Source organism: Paroedura picta, chromosome 10 (assembly GCF_049243985.1).
Source record: "Paroedura picta isolate Pp20150507F chromosome 10, Ppicta_v3.0, whole genome shotgun sequence".
In the NCBI taxonomy this organism is placed as follows: Eukaryota; Metazoa; Chordata; class Lepidosauria; order Squamata; family Gekkonidae; genus Paroedura; species Paroedura picta.
This window is the reverse complement of record NC_135378.1, coordinates 34,041,667-34,068,212: the sequence shown is the minus strand read 5'-3', so window position 1 is coordinate 34,068,212 and position 26,546 is coordinate 34,041,667. Positions and strand designations below refer to the sequence as shown.

The 26,546-nt window shown below is 43.0% G+C and overlaps 2 protein-coding genes across 6 annotated transcripts in view; both read right to left on the bottom strand.

Moving 5' to 3' along the window:
• Nucleotides 1-1,531: 1,531 nt before the first annotated feature.
• PDGFRL (platelet derived growth factor receptor like) lies at nt 1,532-17,134 on the bottom strand. Its single transcript, XM_077302107.1, has 6 exons — nt 16,951-17,134; nt 13,934-14,228; nt 8,147-8,298; nt 6,623-6,916; nt 4,818-4,957; nt 1,532-2,405 (listed from the first exon to the last, which is right to left on the bottom strand). The coding sequence occupies exons 1-6, from the start codon at nt 17,003-17,005 to the stop codon at nt 2,217-2,219; spliced, it is 1,125 nt and encodes a 374-aa protein (XP_077158222.1). The 5' UTR covers nt 17,006-17,134; the 3' UTR covers nt 1,532-2,216.
• Nucleotides 17,135-19,410: 2,276 nt separating this feature from the next.
• SLC7A2 (solute carrier family 7 member 2) overlaps nt 19,411-26,546 on the bottom strand; it is a 49,273-nt gene continuing 42,137 nt past the window's right edge. For all 5 annotated transcript variants that reach the window (XM_077302104.1, XM_077302102.1, XM_077302103.1 and 2 more), the window contains exons 11-12: nt 26,113-26,221; nt 19,411-25,297 (exon numbers count right to left, since the gene is read on the bottom strand). In XM_077302104.1, the coding sequence (XP_077158219.1) occupies nt 25,077-25,297; nt 26,113-26,221 (330 nt within the window). In that variant the 3' untranslated portion in view covers nt 19,411-25,076. The remainder of the gene's footprint in view (nt 25,298-26,112; nt 26,222-26,546) is intronic.

Below are 26,546 nucleotides of genomic sequence, written 5' to 3'. Positions count from 1 at the left end.
AATGACAAAGGCATCTTTCAAACTGAGTAATGTGAACATTTTATTTAAATTGGTTACACTTTGCATGACTGTCACCCTTGTATTGAGACACATGTAAATTATTTGGGAGTAACTGTGACAAATGGAACAGACATTAGTGCCATGGGTTTTACATATTAGTAATGATATATAGCCCTGACTTGTATAATGTGTAGACTAGGCTGTCAGATCTCAGAAGATGGGAGTCCACCAAGAAAGTCCGGGGTTGCTATAAATATGGAGCAAAGGTAAACCACCTTGAAAATCCTTCAAAACCCTTCAAGGTGGCAATAAATCGGCTGCAACTTGATGGTACTTTCCAGCATCACCAATAATTTGCATACTAATATAAATATCAGTATGTAAGAAGCAAACTTGCACATGAGTCCATAGAAACCTGCATTGGCCCGACCTAAGTTTTTATCAAATTTGTGTGCTTGCGCTGGAACTCTCTCGTTTCTAATATTTATTTAAACTGCAGCTTAAAACTAATACATCATTTGGGCTACATTTCCCCCCCATGACATCGTCATCTTAACCAGTCGACGTCACTACCCAGACACCAGAACTTCGTTTTATCCCTGTTTGGCAATGTTTTCAACATTAAATATTTAATGTAATTGAAACTTATGAAATGGCTTCTGTAGGATTTTCTTCATTGAACAGTGGTGGGGTACTCATTTGGGAAGATTTTCAAGGAAGGCTGGCTGTTTACCAAGGAAATAGACATTGGCTAGGCCAGTTATGTCTTCACAGAATATCTATACTCTCAGGTACTTGTGTTGTGTTGCAGTTGGAAGGTTTTTGTTTGCAGTGAAAAACTTTCATCCTAAACTACACCCTAAGCATATTGACTTCAAAGGATTTGGAAGAGTATAGCTCGATTGTATATATTTCAGCCAGCAAACTTCCCTGTCATGTTTGTAGAAGTGGCATCACAATGTGAGACACTTTATTCATCAATTGACAGCTTTACTGGGCTGAGCTATCTAAGGGTTTATGATACCATTACATATTACACCAAGCATGAGTCATGTCAGAGGATCTGCAACTTGCAACTACACATGCATCAGGGAGCACACCTTTACAAAAGGCACACTGCAAGGAAGGGGGGCCTACAGGCTTCCCTTCCACATCATATTTGCAAGCATAGAGCATGAAGGGCCCAGGTTATCCCATTGCACTCCACATGACCACAGTCACATGACCACGGTACATGGGAAGAATGTGAAAGGTAGAAGTGCCTCACCCATTTTTCTTGCTAAAGCAGAGCACGGGAACTCTGAAGCCCCTTCCTCTTTCATCCAAGTGTTTAGATTCCCATCAAGCAGAAGGGTGGTTTGTAAAGGTGAGTCCCCTAATCTGTATATAGATGTAGATGACATGATGCATCTTTTGCATTGTAGCTCAGTCCTGATAATGAGTTATTTCATGGAATAAGATTGTTGAGTTGCCTTAACTGTTTCTTTCCTTTTCAACAAGGGCCATTTAAAGAGTATTATGATCAAACATGTAAAGCTTGCAAAATATTTTATTTAATAATATGCAACTTAAAACAAGTCTTAGTATACTGACAATATAAAAACTCATATGATGGTTTCAACAACAACTTTAAAAGCATTTTATCTTGATGACTAATGGGCTTGAGAAAAAAATTCTTGCTAGACGAACATGAGTGATTCTACAGGTGTGATTTTATATCCTCTTCCTTCATGTTCTGCTTAGCAAGAAGAAAGCATTTTTCAGCAAACTAACTTTTGGCTGCATTAAACTATACCAGCAAGAGATTCATCACATTAAATTTGATGTTTTTATTTCCTAAAATGGGTGTCTCTCCTGATTAATATTTATATAGCACTTTCAAGTGCTCAAAACACATCATAGACACAAGCTCAAGAGTCTTCACATCCAAGACTCACAATGTAGGTTAGTATTTCACCCCCCTGATGGGAAGTCAACAATTACTATGGCCAAGAAGGTGGCTTCCAGGAGGCCACCTGGAGTTCATAGTTTAGCCGCTGTGTTGTACTAGCTGTCAATCAGCATCTTATGACTACAAGCCTGGAGTCTACTAGTATGCAAAAAAACAGAATGCACCGCATAGGAACCAGTCTGACTTCCAGTTCAGTGTGCTAAAGCTAGCCAGAAGCAGTCCAGCCTTACATTTCTTGTTCTGGCTCTATTTCCAGCTCAGTATATCACATCAGTTCAACATGGGTAGCTACTGTTGTCTGTCCTCGAAGGTTCTGAGCTATACAAATATAGTTTCCAGCATCAATGGTTTCAAAATCTTCTACGGTAATGACGCTCTCTGAGATTCTTGTGGTGTGACCGATTCCTCGTTCAATCAGCCTCCAGGTGTCCTGGATGATCACAGGCCTTTCATACTGTTTGAAAGACACACGAAACCCCAAACAGTAAATAGCATAAAAGTGCATAAAGGTAAAGATAAAAGTATCCCCTGTGCAAGCACCGAGTCATGTCTGATCCTTGGGGTGACACTCTCTAGCATTTTCTTGGCAGACTCATTACAGGGTGGTTTGCCATTCCCTTCCCCAGTCATTACCGTTTTACCCCCCAGCAAGCTGGGTACTCATTTTACCGACCTCGGAAGGATGGAAGGCTGAGTCAACCTTGAGCCGGCTGCTGGGATCGAACTCCCAGCCTCATGGGCAGTGCTTCAGACTGCATGACTGCTGCCTTACCACTCTGTGCCACAAGAGGCTGGAGTACAAAATAAAGTTAACAGCATTTTGTTATAGTGTGAGTTATATTGCAGAGCAATTAAAGGAAGCAACTGGGCTGCCAGCTAACAGAATCACAACTGTTCTTATAAATAAAAGGTAGGTCTTCTGCTGCCTGTTTTAAATTCATATTAGCCTTAACACTTGGAAGGAAAATGTGATATGCAAGGTAAAACTGAATTTGGCTCAGCTCAATACTACTGCACAGTTTAAGCAGAAGTAAGTCCTAATGCGCTCTACCCAAAGGACTCTCAAAGCGGCTTAAAATTGCCTTCCCTTCCTCTCCCCACAACAGGCACCTTGTGAGGCAGGTGGGGCTGAGAGAGCTCAGAGAGAACGGGGACTGGCCCAACCCTCAGCAGGCTTCATGTGGGTGGGGAGAGGGGAATCATACCAGGCACTTAAGATTAGAGTCTGCCACTATTAACCACCATGTCACTCAGGCTCTTAACTTGACAGTAACTGTACAGAAAAAGGAATCCTTAGTCAGCACCACAACATTGCCTGAAATACATCTGCCTGAATTGCAATTGCAGATCTTAGCTCCCCCCCCCCTAGTTTTAATGTTATTTAGTTTCTATGGTAATCTTAGAGAACTAGTTTCAGAGGACAGCCCTGTTGATCTACAGTAGAACAATTAGATCTGAGTCCGGCAGTGTGCTATTTTATTAGTGACTAGATATTAAGCCTGCTGTAGGCAAAATACACCGGGCGCTATCGGGGTGGGTGGATGGATGGGCAGGAGGAAGGAAGAAAGGGAGAGAGAGAGAGAGAGAGAGAGAGAGAGAGAGAAAGAGGGAGGGAGGGAGGGAGGGAGGGAGGGAGGAAGGAAGGAAGGAAGGAAGGAAGGAAGGAAGGAAGGAAGGAAGGAAGGAAGGAAGGAGAGCAGATAGGGGAGAGAGAGAAATTAAGGAAGAAAGGAAGGAGGAAGGAAGGAAGAAGGAAGGCAGGTAGGAGGTAGGTTGTAGGGAACGGGGCAGGGGTTGGAGGAAGGGTGGGGGGAAGGTCCTTTTGGGGAGGGGGAGGCAGCAAAGGGTAGGTGGGTGGGCTGGGAAGCGGCGGTGGAGGGTAGCGCGGAGGGTGGGCGGCATCAGCAGAAGGGGGAAAGCCATCCCCCCCCATGGTCCGTGGCTTGGTGTGGCAAAAGGAGCAGGCCCAGCGCGTCTCCATCATCCCCCACCCCGGACGGGGGGATCCCGGACGTGGCCCGCCCCTTTCTCCTCTCCTTTACCTCTTAGCCTTTTATTTAGACCGCTCCACAGGAGCGGTTTAAAAATGCCAAGCACATTGTAAGCATATGACTTCCGGGGGCATAGCAAGGAGGGCCCCAGGCTTTGGAACTGATAGCAGCACCTTGAATTGAACTGAGAAACAAACTGCCTGCCAAGACAGATCTTTCACAGCTGGTGTGACATGCAATCACAAGTTAGCACCAGCCAATTTGTGGGTCACTCTATTTCGTAATAACAGAAGTTCCCGAATTGTCTTTGGAGAGGTGCACATTATTCAACTACTGTACAGCACTGATGCCATATTCAGTGTTTCTTTGCCAAGGAAAAGAACTGAGGCTAAGATCCTCCTCCTCTGAAAAAAGGGCAGCTCTGGTACTAAGAGTAAGTACCTTGTAACTAATACAACTTCCTGCCTGCAATCTTTTCCGGCAGAGAGTCAAATGGCAGCCATAGGTGTCTTCTTCCTCTTCCTGGAGCTAACAGCAGTTCGGTGTATGTATTGTATGTGTGGGAATAGCTCTGATCCAAATTGGGTCTATCCATTCCACACACATGCACACACTGTCCATTAAACATTAAAGTAATTGAGAAATTAGAATATAGATCTCCCATCAAATGTTGTTTAACACTTGGGGAGGAGATGGAAATAGAGCTCAATATTATCACCGCTACACTAGCTGAACTTCTTCAAGGCCTGAGCAGTTCTGTTTGCAGCTAACACTATTAGTTTACACGTTGTTGTACGATCCCTGCTAGAACTATAGTAGCATATATCATCTTCTGTTTTATTACAGGGAAATAATAAAAAGAAGAAATAGCTTACCTCTTGCCCTGGATATATCCAGTTAAATTCCACTTCTACATCTGGCTCTCCCAAAACTGTGCACAGAATGCTGATATCATCTCCACCACTAGCATTGTTGGAGGATGCCTTAATGGTGGTTGAAGGGGGACCACTGGGGACTGGTTAAAAGACAGGTGACATGAAAGAAGAAATTCAGGTTCCTCACCTGAAATTGCAATTCTGCAAATCAAACGTTGTTTACAACAACATGTAAACTAACATAAAAATGTTGGCAACCTTGAATTCCATCTACATTTTTATGGTACTTAATAATTTATCTTTAGCTCTCTTTTAGTCTTCCTGCATCTTAGATCTAATTTTGTTCTGGAGGCAGCCTTAATAAAATTATTTGTAGATGTAGATTAGCTTTCCTGTAGTACTTAAATGCTAATCTTTATTATATTAATGCCTAGGACATTTTCCCTAAAGAATGCTAAGTGCCCTTGAGCAGGGAGTTGTCAAGCTCACACAAGGCTTCCACAAATTTTGTTAGTCTTTGAGTTATTTTAGGTTCATATTTAAGGTGGATATTCTCTTTTTTGTTTCAAAAGCACTTAAATACTTCTGTATTCTTGCTCTTTGCAACAGCTACAGACAGACTTGTGCGGCTACTCATCTTGATCTAAAATAATTGGTTTGCCTTTTTAAAAGTTTCACTTGGATGGTATTCATTTGGGCTTTATAAACAGCCATCGTTATTCCTTTTGGGGCTCTAATGTTACAGAAAACATTTCCAGAACTCTCCATCCACAGGGATTATTTCTTTCTGAGCCTGCAGAAAAATAGTCATTTATAAGAGTAACTAACAAAATTGAAACTGAAACAATAATTTTCATAATCAGTCCCAAGGCTATGTGTGCTCTAACAAAAGCAAATATTCTGGTCAAGATAACCAAATGAAATGGAGCCGAAGTCTATGATGTGTTAGTTATGAAAATTGTGTGATTCCCTCTTGGCCGCTGTATAATTCCACAGTCCAACTTAGAAGTGAAGTCGCTTCCACTGATAAATCGGCTGTGAAGGGAAATCATTTAGTCTGGGGAAAACAGGTTGGCCATACCTTCATCGCAACCAGAATTTTCACATGACTAACTAGATCAGTGGTTCTCAACCTGGGGGTTGGGACCCCTTTGGGGCGGTTGAATGACCCTTTCACAGGGGTCATGGCAGGGCAAGCAGCTAGGCCGGGGAGAGCGCCATCCACACAACAACCTTGTGGGGTAGATCAAGATAGAGCATTCATCTGTCTGCAGCAGCGGAAAAGAGCAAAATCGCCATGGTGGGACAAGAGACAGAACTGAACTGAGAAACCCCAGAAAAAAACAAAACAATTTATATACCACCATGAACAATGAATCTTCATGCCATTGGTCAGTTTTGGTTTAATTTCTGTGAAAGAACACTTGCATAATTTTATGGTTGGGGGTCACCACATTAGGAATTGTATTAAAGGATCATGGCATTAGGAAGGTTGAGAACCACTGAACTAGATTATCTTCTGGACAGTAAAAACATTCCTGATCTCCTGCCCGTTAAATTGTAAATATGGACCTTTGTGCTGGCATGGCAGGTCAAGAACGATCTCATTGTGGTGCACATTGCTCTACTCATGCTTCTTGTTTTCCTTATCATAAAGGGGTCCCTCAAGCAGTTCCCAGAAAGCCATTATTAAATCCACTATGCTCAGGTTGAACTGTGTTGAAACAGTACTCAGGGTCTGTTCCAACAAGAATTTTTGGTACATGAGGAGCAAAACTATGCTCCACCAATTCAATTAATCCTACCTTCCACATAAAGCAGCTGGTATTTAATGGAAATCTGGGGTGCTCCTCTTGATTCGGCTCTGCAGTAAACGACTCCTTTGTGTTCAGTCTTTGGATGCTGATAGACAAAGCCCCTCTTGACATCATAGATAATGTTAATTCCATCCACTTTGACTTCTTCGGCTGGAAATTCCTGATGAAGCGTTACTTTTGCGAACGGGTTGGTCACTCGGCAAGGGATCACTGCAGGCTTATCTGGGTTGAGGTACACCACCTCGAAATAGCTGGGAGAAGGAACAAAGAGCTCCCCTTTATCTGTTTAAAAAGTAATTAATGTGTGTTATGTACAAGCCTGATGCATTTTATTTCCTTATCGTTTTAACAGTCTGACCTCCTTGAAAAACTGGCAATTCAACGACAGGAGAAAACATTTCTTTTACTAGATCTGTAATATCTGATATTCCCTAACAATAAATTGATACCTAAGAACTTTTTAAAAGATTCATAAAGAAAAAAATGAAAAAAGTTATCTGAAAGTGTTACGTACTTCACTGTATTATTGCTAAAACTACAGTTTACAGTTTACATGCCCTCCATAAGCACACACCTGTACCTCTAGGAGTGTGTGCTTTGGCTTTGCCCATAACAACCTGCCATATATAACTGGTAGGCTGTATTTGGCTTGTTGAGTTACACAGGTGGCCTAAGAAGAAAGGCAATAAATCTCTGAGTGAGCCACTTTTCAGTGGCAGCTTCGTTATTGAAGTAAGAAGAAGAAGAAGAGCTGGTCCTTTACACCCTGCATTTCACTAACCAAGGACTCTTTCCTCTTTTTCAACTCTCATTCTCTGCTGTTGAAATTAAAAGAACCTGTTATGAGAGATGGTAGTGATATGTTAGGATGGTGGGTTGCTTAAGCAAGCGCAAATTAATTGTTGCTCTACCCTTTGTTGCATGCTGTAATGGGTAGGAAACCACACAAGGGAGGTAGTCAGAGTGCCTCTAGGCATTTTATAGAATCATAGAGTTGGAAGGGACCTCCTGGGTCATCTAGTCCAACCCCCTGCACTATGCAGGACACTCACAACCCTATCACTCATCCACTGTAACCTGCCACCCACTTGAGCCTTCACAGAATCAGCCTCTCCGTCAGATGGCTATCCAGCCTCTGTTTAAACATTTCCAAAGATGGAGAACCCACCACCTCCTGAGGAAGCCTGTTCCACTGAGAAACTGCTCTAATCTTGAGCTTCAAAAAGTCTTCTCCACGGCAGGTCTGTGCTTGTGCCGTACCCATGTATGACTGGACAGGTGACCACAATGAACAGCAGTTACAGGTAAGTGCAACCTTGTTTACCATTTTATTTTAGTTCTAAATAAACCAGAATAATTTGTCCAGAAAAATAAGAATAAAGGATTTCCCCAAATTATTCACCCAGTGGAAACAGTGTACCACATGAGTATGTCTAACTCCGACTCTGCTGTGATGCGCACCCTGTAGCATCAGAACAGGCTTTCTTGGGGGCCAGTGACCCACTCTGTTACCTGCAAAAAAGATGTACGTTGAGCCTGTTTTTGACTCGTCCTTCTTGCAGTTGTAGCCTTTGCATAGGAGTAGCCAGCAACTGTATTCACCAGTGTCTGCTGCAGTGGAATTTGCCAAGATCAGCTGACTGTATCTGTCGTGCTGCTTGATGCTAGCAAGAATAAAGACAAAGCACAGCTAAACTCTGCTGGCAGTAGATGTAACATTTCCCTTACTTATCTGATGGGTTACTTTATTGTGCCACTTCTTACCATTCACAAAATCACATTAAAAGGCAAAATTAAAAAGTTTTAAAATTTCTGAAATGAATGGCCATATTTTAGGGCAAGTTTCAGCCTTTATTTTAATTTTCTCAGTGCTTCATAGAATCCTAGTATTAGAAGGGGTCATACAGCCATCTAGTCCAACCTCCTGATCAATGCAGGATCACCCTAAAACATCCAGGATAGGTATCTGTCCAACCGCTACTTGAAGACTGCCAGTGAGGGGGAGCTCATCACCTCCTTACGCAGTTGATTCCACTATGAATTCCTCCCCACCCCCCGATATCTAGCTGATATTATTCTCCACATAGTTTAAACCCATGTTTACTTTTCCTCAGTAAACATGAGGACTAGAACCATTCTCCGTCTTTTCTCCACCCCACCATGAACAAGTTTGTTTCAGACTCCCAGAATAACCCTTAAGACTCACAAATTGGCATATTTACTGCATGTTTTGAAAGCGTTTAGCATGACAGATTTTGTCTAGACTTTCATTAAACTGCAATTTTTGCCTAACCCCATCCTTTCTTGCAAAACTCAATATTGCAACATATTAATTTACTCTTGCAACATGCTGGGGAAGGAGGGAAAGGAAACAGAGAGAAGCAGTATAAGGGCTCTACCCTGCAAATACTGCAGCACTTTGCAAATTATGTCCCACCCCCAGCCTTCACTCAGTATCCTCTCTCTGCTCCCCTGCACCCCAGCAGATCACCAACCATGGAATACTTTCCCTGACATCCGTGGACATCTTATTACTAATGCCACCCATGGCTATGTTGCTTCTGCCTGTTGTACCCCACTCCAGAAATGTTGTAAGTAGCCATCTCCACGACTGGATGAGTATAGCCATATAATGGCTCTCCAATACACCCAGGCACACTTGACCAATAGGAAAGAGACCCATCAACAGTAGGCTGTTTTGGAAAACAGCCATTTTGGATAAGCAGACCTGCTTCTCCATTTGTGGTAAGATCACAGCATCTCTGATGAGGCGTGTTGGACTTGCACAACTAAGGTGTAGTAAATTAGAATAAACTCCTAACACCCCGAATGTAATTCCGTGGGAACAAATTAGCAGTATGTCTCCTGCGGTTTCAACAGTTACGTTGTTTATTTCAAAGAAACAAAAGGACTACTACTTCTGTTTAAATACATACTGATCCTCCCCTCCAATTGGATGGTGCAGCCTGTATAATACACAGCTAAATATAAGCCACAACCTTTCCATATCTGCCTAAGGCTATTTTTAAAGCAAGTTTCAACAAAACTATGGATGTGATCCAGCCAAAGTAAAGCACATCTATGTCCCATCAAGTTATATCCATGTCTGGCTCTTTTCCACTGAAACTGAAGGACTCTGAAGTACCAAAGCTTTGCTGCAACACATCCTTCTCATTTTTTTCCAGTTAAGGCCCCTGAAATGTAAGCAAGGGAAGCAGGAAAAATCCTATACAGTGCCTCTTCCTTGTTTAGAAAAATCTTGGGTTGTTTTTCAGCTCAAAATATAAATGATAGTTCAGATTTAAGGTACATTCCTGCTCCAAATATGGCAGTGCTAAATTAATCATGGGGTCTGTTCCAGGCATTTATGAGTCCAATATTTGGCCTTCAACTGGGTACACAAATGTTGACAGTACAAATAATTGGAGTATGGAGAAATGCCATAGGATCCTAATTTTGAATTCACCTTTCCCATGCAGAATTTCAGCTGCGTCCCCAGTTAAGGTCTTTGAACAATTAAAAAGCTGGACTTATCGACAGGCCTTTAAACATTTTAATAGACATTAGTTGCATGCACACAAAAGCTCACACCTTGAATAGATCTTTGTTGGTCTTAAAGGTGCTTTTGGACTCAAGTTTTGTTCTACTAAATAATGCCCTTTCAATCCACTTTACAACTGGATTTCACTGCATAAAACAGCAAAAATCCACTTGCAAATGGTCCCTGTAGAACAGGATTGAAACGACATTATTTAGAATGTGTGAAAATGCCTTTGTGTCTAAGGAAAAAACAAACACACACACGACAAGTTATGCCACAATTATTTGTTAACACCTCCCACCAAGGCTGAACCCGAGACCATTTCCGTACAGAGGGGCTTCCTGCTTGCAAATGCAGGATGGGAAATCTCGCATTTGCAGCCCTCCTCACAGGGAGACCCCTTCCATGTTTTATCTCTGTCCCGTTGCAGCTTTTTGCCTCCTGACGAGGCTGCAAGGGAAAACAAGCCGAACTTCTCCCTCCACTCCTTGGCTTGTCAATCATAGCAAGCCACCAATCACAGTACAGCAGTTCTCTCATGGACAGAAATGTTCTTCTTCCCTGCCACAATTTTTTTAAAGGCACTTCCACATTGCTATGTGGTAATGCCACAACACAGATGCATTTTTAAATAAAAATCTACACTGCCACATTGCTATGGAGAAATGCCAGAGTGATACAGTATTCCCCCCCCCCCCTTTAAAATTCCTGTTCTTTGGAACTTTATTTCTGTCTGGGTGGATTTCTGAGATGCTGAACATGGTCCCTGGAGCCCAAAAAGGCATTTTCTGTTAATGGTTGGCTTAAGAACAAGGTGCTCAGACCCCTGTATGATCAGGAAAAGGCTGCTGGATCACCTGCCCCCCCCCCCTTTCCCAGCTAATTCCCCACTTCCAGAAAACAGAAACGGGGTTGTGTTTTGCCTGCCTGATCCCAAAAAGACTATGGACTCTTTAAAGATTTTATTTTACATTTGATAATGTAGCTTTAAAGGCCATATCATTTTAAAAAATTTACTCGGAACATGAAATGGAGAGGGGAGAGCAGGTGTGAGGGCGGGACAAAGCTGCCAAGACTATCACACATTTCCTCCTCCGTACTGGCTTATCCCTGTTTGCTCACCGATGGGATGCGCAATTTACGGATGTACCTCCAGTTTTCACAATTCCTGAAATCACGAGTTAAAAATGGTCAAAACTCAACCCAGCCATTGGACAGCCTCGGGATGCAGGCGACGTCATGTAAAGGGGGCTCTAAAACCCCTCAACATTCGAAGTCTGTCCAGGAAAGATTCCTCATGGGGAAATGGTCAGATTGTTACAGGCTAAATCTGCCATCTAGTGGACTAATGCACAATAACTTGTTCTCTAATTGCCACAGGATCAGGCAGATTAATATTATTCCAGGTTCACAAAACAGAGCATTCCACATACTATTTTAAAACCCCTGCAAATTTTTGGAGGACTTGTCCCTTTTTTCTTTGTTGAAAAAATAATCACTAGAGAGACAGATAGTGTTGAGGTTTAAGAGAACTAACACATCAATTATCTTTACAAAAAGGCAAAACAATTGTAGTCACGAAAACAACTTCATTGACTTTACTGGTAAATTGTTGCCTGAGGCACCTTTTTCTTTTTTTCCAGTGGAAAGAAAGACTGAGCTTCAAGCAAGAGAACAAATGTAAAACCCGACTATAAGATGTGAGAATTTCTTCGGGGAAAGGAGTTAAGATCCCAGCATGGTGCAACGGTAAACACTGTGTACCTTTTATTCTTTAGCGATGTACTAGTTTACTTCCATTAGTAACAATTACTTTGATAGCTCTCCAAAGGCATCATGCTTCATACAAGCTAAAATTGAATCCAGAGGAAAATCAAACTAATGATTTGTTTCTTGTTTCTCTCTCTGCACTATTTCCCCCTCCCTTGAAAGCCCCCGTTCCTTTGTCCTGCTTCAAATACATTCCTTCTATCAACCTGCCTTTATCTGTTTTTAGCTTTCTTTCCCGCTGGCAGCCTCTGCCTGAGAAAACTATGGCCCTGCTATCAGGCCAAGTGCACTTGTGCTGTAGCAAGCTTGCAAGGGCTTGCAGGGCATACCTCACCCCTGCATTCAACTTTCCACAGTACGTCCTCTTTCCCTCTTCTGGTGACTCTCATATTGTCCTGCTTCCCTGTTTCTTTCTCTCCTTCCCACCTACCAGCCATCCAACCATGATCTGCCCCTCATCTTCAGCTATATTTATTGCTTACTTCACTTATGCCCTTCCTTTCTCCACAATGGGGATCCGAAGCAACTTACATCATTCTCCTTTCCTCCATTTTGTCCTCACCACAACCATGGGAGGTAGGTTAGGCTGAGAATGTGTGATTGTCTAAGGTCACTCAGACCGTTTATGCACTGGAGGTTTCATGCTAGCCTGCAGGCAGAAGTTTTAGTCATGGCAGGTGGCCCCATCTCTTCCTGCACACACACAGGTGAGCATTTGGCCCTGTGTGCCTCATCTGCTCACAATTTGTGCTCCTGAATGGTAGATGGGGCAGTGAAGTGCCCAGTATGTAAACAGTCTCAGCGAGCATTATGACAGAATAAGCATTTGAACTTGGGTCTCCCAAATCCTAGTTTGAAACTGCTACATGACACTGGCTTTCATGAGGTGGCTGTTGTTGAATAACAGTGAGCAGTTAGGCTTTGGCGAGGCATGGAATTCTTGTGGTACCAAGTCACTCAGTGGTTGCTGACAGGCCTGGCCCTCATGAGTCTTCCCTCAAGGGAAGTCCAGTCTGCCTTTTACTGACAGAAACCAAGGCTTCAACTGGCAATACTGTTGAGGTTGCCTAGCAACAGCTACATAGGGCCTTTGTTTCTTAATCCTGCAAGTGCTGCTTTGGTTATCTGGGAGGATTTTAAGCACCCCAGTGTTTTTTTATACAGGACAGATTTTTCTGCAAACCTGGGGGTTTTCTCAGATGTTTAGAAAGATCTGTCTTGCCCTATGATGGCTGCAGTCTCTAAGTATCCACAGAGTCAGCCATTTTAAGAATGAGAGAAATTGACAGTTGACATACAGCTACACTAGCAAGCAAACTTTATTGCACTAGGCCATAGGCCATTGTAAGATCATACAGCTACATACAACATTGACCCATACCATAAGGAGACTATTATTCAAAAACCCTGTGATCAAGCAGCAGATGTAAAATACTTACATATCGAATATAAGCTTCACACTCTTTAAGGTAGGGAACACTAATAAGTGGGAAATTAATTTAAATGTAAAAGATTTTCCTAGAATCAGCCGAAATCCTCATGACAACGCAGACATTACAGCATAAATATTAGGGAGAAAATATTACTATGTTATGAAACTTTTAAAAGCTAGAAAACTAATTTGTGTGACATTTATTTTATTTATTTACATTTGTATACCATCCTCCCCTGAGTCTTACCCAAATTCTTTTAACTATTCATTTCTTTAACATATATATAGCCCAACTTTTTCTCCATCAAAGAGAGTTTGAGCAACTAATTTCCTTTGCAATCCCCATGACTGGTTCTTCAGACTCCACATTCACCCTGAGGTTCACTTCATTTGATTCAGTGGCAATTAAGACACCTTCTGATAAATCCCATTGTTTTTAGCTTCCTTTTAACTTCTCTCTATGTTGTCTGTGAGGAGGGCACTCCACATTTGCTTAGGACTTTTGTGTTTCTTTCAATGAAGTCTGTTAACAACTCTATGAATTTCTCGTGCTTACCTGAGTCTGGAGTCTTTAAAAGTGTCATGATAAGCAGGATAGCTCCATCCGATCCTATTCCCTTTGCACCGCAGTTCTATATTCTGCCCTGCAGAGAGGCTTAGAGTTGCGGCCGGCTTCTGAAAGCGGCCCTTATCCATCACTTGCGTCATTATGGAGTAGATCTTTGGGGATGAGTCTGAGGATTCCCTCTCCTTTAATTTAGGGATTTTGGGTTTTACTTTTTTGTTGGCAGGTTTAATCCTGTTCTCTCCTGGTTCCTTTGGACGCTTGTTCTTCACAGACTGACCAACAGCTATCAGAAGGGAGAAGGGGAGTGGGATATAGTGTAAATATCATTATTCTATATTTATCCTGTTATGGAGGGCACTTCCCCCCCCCATGTTATTTTTTCTCCTTCCAACATAAACATATTATTGATGTAACATTTAGATTTAAACAAGCAAGCAGAATGGAGCTTCTTTTTTGACACTGTTCATTTTTTCTTTACCTCAGGCAGGATGCTCCCAGACAAGCTATTTTAAATTGGCATACATTTAAATTAATACATGCAAATAAACAATTACTAGGTTTCTTTCCCTAGGGAGAGATGACACTCCTGTACAAAATCAATTATTACCAGATGCTATTACAGGTCATTTGCCATTCAAGTCTAAGTCGACCTGCTGATTCTCCATGTCTGGAGATACTAGAAGAATACCTCCTGTAGTTGCTTGGTTAAGGCTCACAAGCCAGTGTGAGCCAGGTTCCACTGACAAACTTATCTCCTAATATTTTGTTAATGCGGCTGAAGAAAGTAATGAAGCAGGCTTTATTTGTACCAGAACCCTACTCACTATGCATTATTGAGAATTTCTCCTCTGGCTTGCCAAGGATTGGAAATAGACACAAAGCATAATTCTTGATTAACAACAGATTGCATTAATGTTTGGGTGTGTGTGTGTGTTTATGTGTCTATCTGTCTGTCTATATATATGCAAAAACTGTCTATATATGTGCAAAAACTGGTTGAAGGTAAAGCTTTATTACCCTGACCTGGATAGCCCAGGCTATCTTCAGATCTTGTAAAGCTAAGTAGGGTTGGTCCTGGTTAGGGTTTGGAAGGGGGACCTCCAAGAAATCCCAGAGTTGTGAAATGGAGGCTGGTAATGGCAAACCACTCCTAAACCATTTTTTGCCTTGAAAACCCTACAGGGTCACTGTAAGTCAGCTGTGACTTAATGGCACTGTACACCAAAGCTTTTAATGGAGTGTAAATTACAGGCATTTTATTTGGCTGGAAGTAGGGTTACCAGCTATGGTTTGGGGAATCCCTTGGTAGAGCCTGAGAAGGGTGGAGTTTGGGAGGGGAGGGACTTCAATGGGGTATAATGCCATAGATGCCACCTTACAAAGTGGCCATTTTCTCCAACAGGAGATCTCCAGCCATCACCTGTAAATTGACAGCCCTAATTGGGGGATTGGAGTTTTATTGTTATTTGATGTTTTAAGTATGTGCGGTAAGCTATCTGGAGCCACAGGTAGAAGAAAAATATGTTTTAATATATATATTTAGATACTTGTGTAGTAAAGGAGGGTATGTAATGCTTTCTAAGAAGTGCTTTTATAGAGAAGAAAGTTTCTTGAAATGGAAGTCTATTACTGCAAAGGAATTTGGAGCAATTGATTAGGAGCTGTGAAGGGCAAAAGAAGCCTTCAGTATATATCTTATCTATGGCAGTTTCTTGGTCCTGCCCCCAAACTGGTCCTTCATTCAAACAGGGTGCTACAAACATGCATATGTGTATAAATAACACTTAGGAATTCTATGATTTCAGGATACTGGATTAGACAGTTCTTGTGCTGTCTCCTAATTCTATGAGTTTATCTTCAGTAATATGCTCAGTAATATTGGTGACATAATCTGGAAAAACAATGAGAAGGGCACAAATCCCTTACTTTCCTGGAGACATTTAGAGAGGAAAATTGTTTGGACAAACTTCAGTTGGTTTTGTGAAACAAACATTGAACTATTAATCTGTGGTAACTAATGTTCTGTTGTAACAGCATGCAACAGGAAGGTTTTAGTGCCATTCCAATATATTTTCCCCCAAAGTAAAACCCATTGAAGTTCCAGGGGGGTTGTTCTTTGTAGCTTGGATTTCAGCCTTGAATTACAGCTGGGCTCCCTACTGCATTTCATGTGTGAAATGCCCATAAGCCAATAGAGAAAGTGATGCTACAAATGGATACACCGGTGAAGAAAAGGGATGATGCTAGTTGCAAAAAAGATGTGACAAAAAGCAGTGACACATCTTTTGTTTTCTAAAGCTCTAAAGTCCCCTACACACATGAAAAATAGAGTCCAATAGCACCTTTAAGACCAACAAAGATTTATTCAAGGTGCACGCTTTGAATAAATCTTTGTTGGTCTTTAAAAGTGCTATTGGACTTTATTTTTGTTGTGCTGCTTCAGACCAACACGACTACCCATTAGAACCTGTGTTTACATTCCACTGTCTAAAATGACCCTAAAAAAGACCCTCAAATTTCCCGCAGTTTGTGCCTGATCCGAGACACAACTGCACCTGAATATTGTGGACCCCGAGTGCTAGCATCCCTCAAGGATGGCTCCATGTTGAAAGCCTGGTTGCTATTGCCTTTTCAAAAAAAGAGCCCCTCTTGCGAGGCTGGCTGAGCAGCGCCGTTCTGAAGTCACTCTAGGAAAGCGGGGGAAAGAAGTGAGCCCAAATTCTCCAGATTCTTGAACGGGGCGTGTGTCAGGCGGCCGTCTGCGTTGCTGGCAGCCCAGGCTCGCTGGGGAAAGCGGCGCCCTTGCCAGGTAACGGGAAACCAGCGGGCCCCTTCCCATCCCGGCGGAAAGAAGGACCCCCCCACCTCCACTTTCCCAAGGCGGGCGCGACCCTCGGCGGGCGAGGAGCGTCCGGCAGGTTGCAGGAGTTGAGACTGGCGCGGGGGGGGGGGCGAGGAGGGCAGCCCCCGGGCGGGAGGAGAGGCGCCCCCCTGGCGGGACTCACCGTTGTGCAGCGCTTGGTGCAGCAGTAAGCAGCAGAGCAGGAGCCAGGCCTTCATGATGGGCGGCAGGGCGAGAGCGGAGAGCCGCCAGCCCAGCCCAGCACCCGCGGCCCGGCCGCCAACTTTTTGAGCGAGACGTAGTGGCGGGGGAGCGCCGGGAAGGGCGGGGAGGGGGAGAGAAGCGGCGCTTTCCGCTCCCGCCTTCGCCTCCGCCTCCGCCTCCCCCGGCACCGGCAGCTCGGGGCCCGGGCGGACTAGGGAGGCTCCCCCCGCCCCGAAGCGACTATTGCGACTATTGCAACAGGCAGCCCCCCCCCACACACACAGGGCCCCCCCGAAGGGCTGGTTGGCAGGCAGCCGTGGCCGGCGTCCCTTGGCCTTGGGGGCCAGGTGGGGAAGGAAGGGGCTAGGCTCGCGGTCGTCGAGGCAGCCCAGCGCTGGGCAGGCTCTGAACGCGGACTGGAGAGAAGACGGCTCTGCTGAGACTCTTCTGGGCGTCTGTCTCTAGAGCAGCTGAGCGGAGGGCTGCGGCCCAGGAAGGACCCCTGCAGGGAGCCCCCCCCCCCCGTGAACACGCGCTCGGGCCCGGCCGGAGGAATTGTGGCTCCCCAGATGGCCACCTCTGCACGAGGGCGGTGATGCAGGTCGGCCTCCGCTGGACAGGGGCATTTGGGCACTTCAGAATGAGGGGTGGTGTATGTCCCCCAAATGGAACAGGTATCTGGTCAGGTTCACAGAACCCAGAGCGGCCAGCTTCAGGTGGGGAATACCTGGAAATTTGGAGGTGGGGTTTGGGAAGGGGAGGGACTTCAATGGAGTAGGATACCATCAAGTCCACCTTCCAAAACTTCTCTTTTGAGGTCTCCGAGCCACCACCTGGAGATTGGCAGCACTCGGTGTGTGCTACTTCCTGGGTTTAATTCCTGTAGTATATATGGGACAATAACACACATGATTATAGCTTAAAAAGAAACACGGAGGGTTGAATTGGATGACTCCTCAGGTTTCCGCCAATAGGCAAAGGATTTTCTTTATCAGAGGAAGCCTCTCTCCCTCAGAAAAGAGCTACCTGCTGAAGGCAGGCCTTCTGAGGAAGAAATGCGGTGGGAAAGCCCACAGGTCTGAAAGAAGCCACGAAACCCAATGCCAAATTGTTGAAGTCAGCAAAAATGATACGTTTGTATGGGACCACTGAAAATAGATTTAGTAGAGCATTGCCTATATCTTTATTAGAATGTAGCGTGACCAAAGTCTTTGAGCAGCCATTACCTGCAAGAAAGTCATGTATGGTGCTTGAAGGTAGGCAGGATAAGGGAAGACACAAGGCTTCTTGTTGTCTCCAAGGTGACTATTATCTTCCCGGCTGTGTAAATGTTGCAGATCTAGGAATGTGCAGATGTGGAAGGGCACCATTTGGGGTATACTTTGAGGGAGAGTGTGCTAGAAACATTAATTTCTAGCACATTGTGGCAATATCTCTTCCGTGAGGTGCTTCCCAGTCTATTGGGATGCAGGCAGAGCAATTGCCATGAGACCCTGGCCAACCCAAAAGCATGGACCAATAGAAATATAAACTGGAAATAGACAGTATATTCAAATGGGTAGCCGCCGTGTTGTTCTGAAGTAGCACAATAAAATCAGAGTCCAGTATCACCTTTAAGACCAACAAAGATTTATTCAAGGTGTGAGATTTCGAGTGCAAGCACTCTTCCTCAGAATTAGATTCAAATGTCATGTAAGGCAGTGGTCCCCAACCTGCGGGCCGCGGCACCCTCTCCCCGCCCCCCCCCGCAGTAAAAAACTTCGAAGGCCGCAAGTTTGCGGCCTGGGAAGCTTCTTACTGCGGGAGGGCGGGGAGAGGGAATCAGGGCCGGCCGCGCCCATGCAGGGCCCGTGGGTGCGGCCCGATGTGTGGGCGTGGCCCATGGGTGCGGCCCGATGCGCGAGCACAGCCCGCGGGCGCGGCCGATGCGTGGGCGTGGCCCGCGCCCCGATGCCCTGCCGTTCCCCAACCTCAGAAAGGTTGGGGACCACTGATGTAAGGAGTTCATAGTATGACGAAGAGTGCTTGCACTCAAAAGCTCATGCCCTGAATAAATCTTTGTTGGTCTTAAAGGTGCTACTGGACTCTGATTTTGTTGTGGAAATTGACGGGTTTGGAAAGTTACAAAAGATCTGTGCCAGCCTTGATGGGACAGAGATCTGTATTACAGTCCTGTAGCTGTCTTATCTCCCTAATTTGTTCAACATACATTTTATCCTTTGCTTCATCTGAGATTCTCATTTGATTCTTTTGAATTATTGCTCTTATTGATTTTGCTGAATTTCACACTCAGATCTTGGTCTTTTCATTTGTGTCAAACATCACAACATTTTGGAATTGTAATTGCCTGAAGATTGCTATAGCCCATCATTATGGTTTACATATTTCCACCTGAGTGTTTAAAAATGCAAAACAAAACTATACGGCATTTACAATTTTAATTTTTATGTTAAAAAATACAGAACAAACACAAGATTATTGTCCTAAGCAGCCTTTTTAAAAACAGTGAACAGCAGCATACAAATTTCTTCTCAAATCTACAGTAACTATAAACCACTAACATTTTCTTGTAAAAGTGAAAAAACCCAAAGCACCAGGAAGTAGTTTTATTCCTTTGCACATAAACACATTTTTACATTAATAAAATGCTATTTTTTCTTTAGCAGATTATGACACATCCTGCTCTGAAGCTGAAGGACCTATCCCCATTCATGTGCACAGAGCAAATAACATTTAGATAATAATAATGAATACAATGTACAATATACACAGTGATACGGCAAAGTTAAGCGCTCTTTTTGATTTTGAAAAATGAACACTCAAAAGTATTTCCATGTAGTGATCAGTGACGGTTTCTCAGTCCTGACTCAGCAAGTTTCCCCAGGAGTTTGCTCAAGACAAGTGATGAAAATGCTTTAAAGACATGTATATATATACTGATCCTATGGTCAGCCTGCCAGGTCCAGTCTTAGAAAATGGGCTTATTCCCTAGTAAGCGGACCATTTAAGTTTGACTTTTTACTAATGTGATGGACTTAACCAGATTTTCAGCTTGTAAGAAAATAAAGAAAATCCCCTTTGACCACCCAAAACTTGAGATCATGAAACTTGGAAGATCATAAAACTTGCAAGGATGGGAGTTGTAGTAAGGAGAACCGTTTCTGTAAAAAGTTTCCAAATAAGTCCATAAACACTTGTCATCTATATAGCATGTCTTCAAATACTAACAGAATTCTCAGGTCCTCAATCTAGTAATTTACCAAAGGTGGACATTTATCTTCTCAGAGTTGTCATATGAGTCGTTGGGTTGCAGTAAAGGCATGGAGAGTCCATTTCTGTTGACCACTGGTTGACCCCCTACAAACACAATACGTGTATTCAATTTATACTTATCTTATTAAAAGCTGAGTTAAGGCGATGCTAAGAATGAAATCTGAAGTGGCCACATACAAAAATCATTTTTTAAAAAGAAAAAAGAAACATTGATCATAATGTTCTTTCAGGTTTAAGAGGGTTTTCTTTAATGGCTCTTTGGACCTAAAAGTCCATCGCCTGTTGTTGGCGTAGGTAGTAAGAGTCTCTACGAGCAAGTTATTACTTTGCACATTTGGGGCATTTGTGTTTTTAATGTTGAAACATAAAACAGTAGCAGAACTGCTATAGCATTAAGGCTTCTGATAGTCAGGAAAATATGCCTGCATTACTGAAACAAGATCATTTCCTTTCTCAGCCTTGGGGCTCTGTGGGACCATTTACGCACTGGGAACTTCACTGCCCTAGCTCCCGTGCAGGAGCACAAATCGGGGGCGGATGAGGCACACCGGGCCACATGCTCCCCCGCGTGGTTGCAGGAAGGGGTGGGGCAACCTGCCAGCCCAGCATGAAACCTCCAGTGCATAAATGGAGGTTGGCATTAGCAGATCATTCTTTCTCACTCTAGCTAAGTCATGATGATTTGTCAGAGTGGTTTTGGGGCATGGGGAAGAACCATTGCTCTGAACCCTCCAGGTGGTGAGAAGGACATCACCGCATGAGCTTCAAGTAAAAACAATAGCCAGCCGAATCTAGAGATCCTTGCACATTCAGATATGCATTTGCTTACTTCACTTCCAGCCAAGCTTTTCTTCCCAGTTAGGTCTCAAAGCATCTTACGTCATTCTCCTCTCCTCCCTTTTCTCCTACAACAGCCTTGAGAGGTAGATCAAGATGGGTAGCTGTGTTTGTCTGTAGCGGCAGAAAAGAGCAGGAGCACTGCGTCGGAAGAAGTGAGCTCTAGATTTAGAGGCTTTTTGTACAGAGCTCCAAAATGAATAAAGAACCCTTCAATATGCCAGGGCTTTCCTACTCATTCACTGTCCGAACACATCCCTTTGAAAGCATGAAGTTGCCTTCATCAATGGGCTGGATGTGATCAACCAAGCCAGCTAAGAACTCCCTGCATGCAAAAAAACCTAGAGGATTCTGGACTAGTCCAATAATGTGTGAATAGTAATACACAGTATTATTCCCTAATGAAAAAACTTGCAAGATATGGACCCATTTCCGACTTTTGCCGAATTCACATATGGACACTTGTCATTTTAAGCAACAGTACTTCAAAATGTAACAAAGATCCCAAGGAAAGTTCTCCTACAGGAGCCATCTCTTATTCTAAATAGAGCACAACTGCACTGCAATAATTAGGTGTTCTTACTTTTGTTTTCAGTTATTTTTGTAGTGATTTACCACTCACATAATTTCTAAGAGTAACTATAATTCAATGACACTTCAGTCCAACTACACTTTACAAAGTCCTCAAATTGTGACCAAATTATGCCACAAAGACTTTTGATCACATGTGAGTTGGTGGAAGACCATTTACATTTAGTAATGGCCGCAATTAGGGCATGGGTGGCTAAACTGCGGCTCTCCAGATGTCCAGGGACTCCAATTCCCATGAGCCCCTGCCAGCACACGCAGGGCCCTGAATCAGGGCATCCTCTCCTCACCTCAATTTTTAAAATAATTTGCCACTAACAAATGTATTATGTCCCTCCATTTTCTTCAGCCATTTACAAACCTACATATAAAAAGCAGACTTACAATGCAAGTCCAGTACATCCTGCAATTAAAATGCACTTGTCATTTAGTGCTGCTATTAAGCTCAGCATCGGTTGCTTCCAAGATGCCATTTTTGTTTCCATTTTGGCATCCAAACTGGAGCAGGATTTTTTTGGAGTATCCCTATGCCATTACCCCCCAGTCACCCACAATCTACGTTCTCTCCTGCTTTGACATGATTGTCCTGAAAACTTGACATAATGGACATTTCTTCGAAAGATCAAAGTCAAAGTACCTTGATGTACAGACAGGAAAGTGCAAATTTTTGAAGGTCCTGCCTATGCAACAGCATTTTCCTTGCCTCAGGAACCATGGCCTCCACCACCCCTAGGGTTGCCAATTCCAGTTTGGGAAATCCCTGGAGATTTGTAGGTAGTGCCTGGAGGTATGTGTATGTGTGAGCTCAGCAGGTCTGTAATACCACAGAGTTCACCATCCAAAGTTGCTATTTACTCCAGGGAAGCTATAGTATGGAGACTGATGTAATTCCAGGAGACCTCCAGGCCTCAATGGTGAGTTGACATCCTGGATTACTTTGGGGGGGACTTTTAAAAAATATATCAGCAATGGTTCCGCTGCTAGCAAAAGCAAGATAACTTTATATTGAACTAATGCTCTAAATCCCCAGCTTTGCCTTCTAAAAGTCATTGTCTAGCTATTAACATTTAAAAAGTGAAAGCTGGGAATTCAGAAAAGTTAGTAGGACCTGGCAACAAATCATTATAATATTGAGCAATTGCCCATTTTTTTAAAAAAGCTTGGGGGGGAAAAAACTGTTGATGGTACAGCGTGAGGAGTGGTGACCAGAGGGGGCGCATGTGAGCGCAGCACAGAAGGATGTGTTACTCTAAGAATGCTACCCAGAGAATCTCCACTGCGAGGGAGTAGCCATTGCTAGGGTGCCTTCAGAAGTTTTGTGTGAAATGTATCCGTGCTTCCTCTTTTTGCATGGCTAATGTGAAAGCCTGACCTGAATTTTTAAATGAAGGTCTCCAGCCACCGTTACAGCAAAAACCTTTAAAGACTATGACAATATGATTCTAATGCTGAGAAACCAGAAGGTATCCAATACAGTGTATAGTTATCTCTCCTGCCAAAAAGAGCATCACACCTTTCCTTCCTCACTTTTTCCTGAGGGAGGGGAACATTGATTCCCTGGGGCATCTCTGGCTTAGCTGATTGCCTAGTTGTATGTTCTCTCACTGTTTCCTGTATAGGCCAATGTGCAAACGACACATAAAAGCATTTTTTCACTACTTCCTCACAAATGGTGACATAGAAATACATCATGCACACTGCCACCTTCAACAGGGGCAAGTGACGACAACGTACACTAAAAAAAATTAATCCCACCAATGGCCCATTGTACCAAATAAAGGTGCCGTGGCCTAAGATTTATAAATAAAATATTTCATACTAAAGATTATTCATCCCTGAAGACATCACTTTTTATATTTCAGATATTTTAAATGAAGAGCTAACTCTCTTCTATATATCTGGTCTTTTACCAAGATAAAACCCATCCTCCCCAAAAATAAATTAGTACTCTCTGTGATTAATATAAAAATTCTAAATCAGTTATTAAAACATTGAATGGCCCAGTACCCCATGATACTGCTGCATAGAAACAGAACACTTGGAAATGTCACAGTCCCTAGCTGCAGAAATATGTAATCATGATTGCTTGACCAGAGTCACAATTTTTTCTAATCATTACCTGTAAACGCTACCTGTGTCCTCATCAGATGGTTCACACTTTCAGCTATATCACAGACCACTTCCCTGCTAGACAAACCATCTGGAAAAACTCCAATTACATAGATGCATAATGGCCTTTAGTGCTTTTTTCAAGCCTAGAAACTTCTGTTTGAGCTGCTGATTGACAAAGAAGAAGAACTTGGAATAACACTGACAGAAGATAATTTCAGTAATTACTACATCAGCAAGCATAAGTCAGTAATTAAAAAAAAATACTGTTCTTTTACCATTTTTCTTAGCAATGTTCATTGCTTGCATAATTTGAATCTCATGAAGGATTCCTGTCGACAGAAACTGGAGCTATTTTAGTTAATTCTCCCCTTCTGCTACAGATCTCCAAGGCTATTCCTGGGGAGGTCCCCTTTTCCCCAGGAACAGCATTTTGGACTGCAGCAGGAGGGAGAAGGAGGGGAAGTCCCACCCTGTGACCAGAAATCTCTTCTGTCCACAGAAATGTCTAGGGGATCCAACCCATTTCACAAATAAGGCAATATTCATGGCATTCTTAACATGCAGCACCCAGTGTTGAAAAGCTAGACCACATTAATGTGATTTGCATTCTTTACCACCTTGAGCACTTTTTAAAAAATTCAGGTATTCTTGCTAATGTGGAATAGCAAGTGCTTAATGATCAGGTTATTAATACTTATTTAATGAGACACCACCACCACATCAGTCCGGAAACACAAACCAAGTTGTTTCAGAAAGCCCCCCTTTAAGCTCTTCTTAGGAATTAGTTATTGGTTGTAATCAACTGCTTATTCAAAATATTGGACTCTGCTCAGAAAAGAAAGGGTTTAGAGCAGGGGTAGTGAAACTGCAGCCCTCCAGATGTCCATGGACTACAATTCCCATGAGCCCCTCGCTGGCAGGGGCTCCTGGGAATTGTAGTCCATGGACATCTGGTGGGCCGCAGTTTCACTACCCCTGGTTTAGAGTGATAGACAAGTCAAATCAGCCACTTTGAACATTTCCCCCTTCCCATCACCATCTCAGTTGTTATCTGAAGTACACCCCCATCACAGGGAAATCCCCCTCGGAAAAGATCTCATCTAGCAGCCGGTCCGGAACATAATTCGTACTTTCTAGGAGACATTTTTGGTAAGGTATTTTGGTAAGGTTATTGTTAGTTCTTCATGAGCAAATATTGGCCTATTTCTTTTAGCAACTCCGTTCTTTTACAGTTCATTGCTTGATAGATGCATATGACGCAGCAGTGGGCAGATATTAACATTCACTTGTCCTTTCACTGGTAATGAAGTGAGCGCTTTCACTTGAATTCCTGTCCTCATTGGGCCCGCTCAGAGGGTTCTTTTCTGGAGTTGCACTTTTCCCCAAGAAGCTGTCGTCATCCCCAGGACGGCCTTCCAAGCTGTCATCATCATCATACTCCTGAGGGCGTCCCTCTGTACTATGTCGTATACCATAAGCAAAGTAAATAAGGAAACCTTTCAAAGAGGAAAAAAAGAGAGTTTTTTTTCCAAGCCTGTCAGGCTAGACCTCAATCCCACTGTTATCCTAGGAGATCAGGGTAGTACCCATGATTCTCCCTTCATCCATTTTATCCTCACAACAACCCCCTGGGACTTGTTTGACCAAGACAGAGAATAATGGGTCCATGGTTATCCAGTAAGATTCATGGCAACGAAAGAGTTCCCAGTCATAGGCCAGCACTGACCAATAAATGGCTCTAACTGAAGGACTGAGATACAAACTCTCAATAAGTTTCAACATGCAAGGCAGTCCTTAGCTAAAGGCTCAAAAGCCTTTCTCAAGTACACTAGTGAAAAGATAGTCCCAGGAGAGAGCTCTGAGCAGATCTGGGCCTGGCCAGTTCCTGAATGGCAAGCTTTCTGGCTAATCCATTTTGAGATCCATAATGGAAGGAGTGGGAAATGGATACTAATATAATTAATACATTAAAAATGGCTCATGTTTCTCTCCATTTTCTACATGCAGCCTTGAAAAGAATTATAAAATTAGTTTCATCTTCAGTTAGAGCAACTAAATTGGCATGGACCACTGCAACGGCTATTCAACTACGCAATCATATGGATAAGGGGAATGGCCAACATTGACAAATCCAGCAGGCAGTATTTTTCTTTTCCATCTCGGGTAAACACAGACAGAGATAAACCAGAGGCACATATATGCCACAACCCACAGCAATCCAGCACAATGCTAGAAACCCAAGTATGTGCAGCTGCTCTTACCGTGCTACTTAAATGTTTATTTTGAGATACCTACAGCCAGGAACACTTACCAAAAGCCATCCAGATGCTAAAGCGGACCCACGTCTCTCCACTTAACTGTACCATCAAGTAAACATTGACCAGGATGCTAAAAGATGGCAAAAGTGGCAAGAGGGGAACCTAGGGACAAACATTTCACAACTCTGTATTTTGAGTAAATACTGACCATATTCATTTTGTACAAATGCAATTAAACGGACATATCTATACGAACATATTTTTAAAGAAACAGACATATCTGTAAACCCATATTTTAAAAGAAAATAATTAAATCTTCAGCAAATCTTAAATCTTAATACAACTTTTTCCATTCCCCAGGCCAAAGAAGAATTGGGACTTTTCTTTTCATTATAATGTTAGGAAAACCTGGGATTCTCCACCAATTGCCCCCGTCAAAACTATCTTAGTCTGTGTAGTTTTTCTTAATTATATCTGCATTTCACCA

Coding starts and splice junctions, on each gene's coding strand:
- PDGFRL (XM_077302107.1), bottom strand. CDS start 17,005: ATGAAGGCCTGGCTCCTGCTCTGCTGCTTACTGCTGCACCAAGCGCTG. Junction 6,917..8,146: donor AACGTACATCTTTTTTGCAG/GTAACAGAGTGG, acceptor CTTTTTAAACAG/ATAAAGGGGAGCTCTTTGTT. Junction 4,958..6,622: donor CCAGCTGCTTTATGTGGAAG/GTAGGATTAATT, acceptor TCTTTTAACCAG/TCCCCAGTGGTCCCCCTTCA.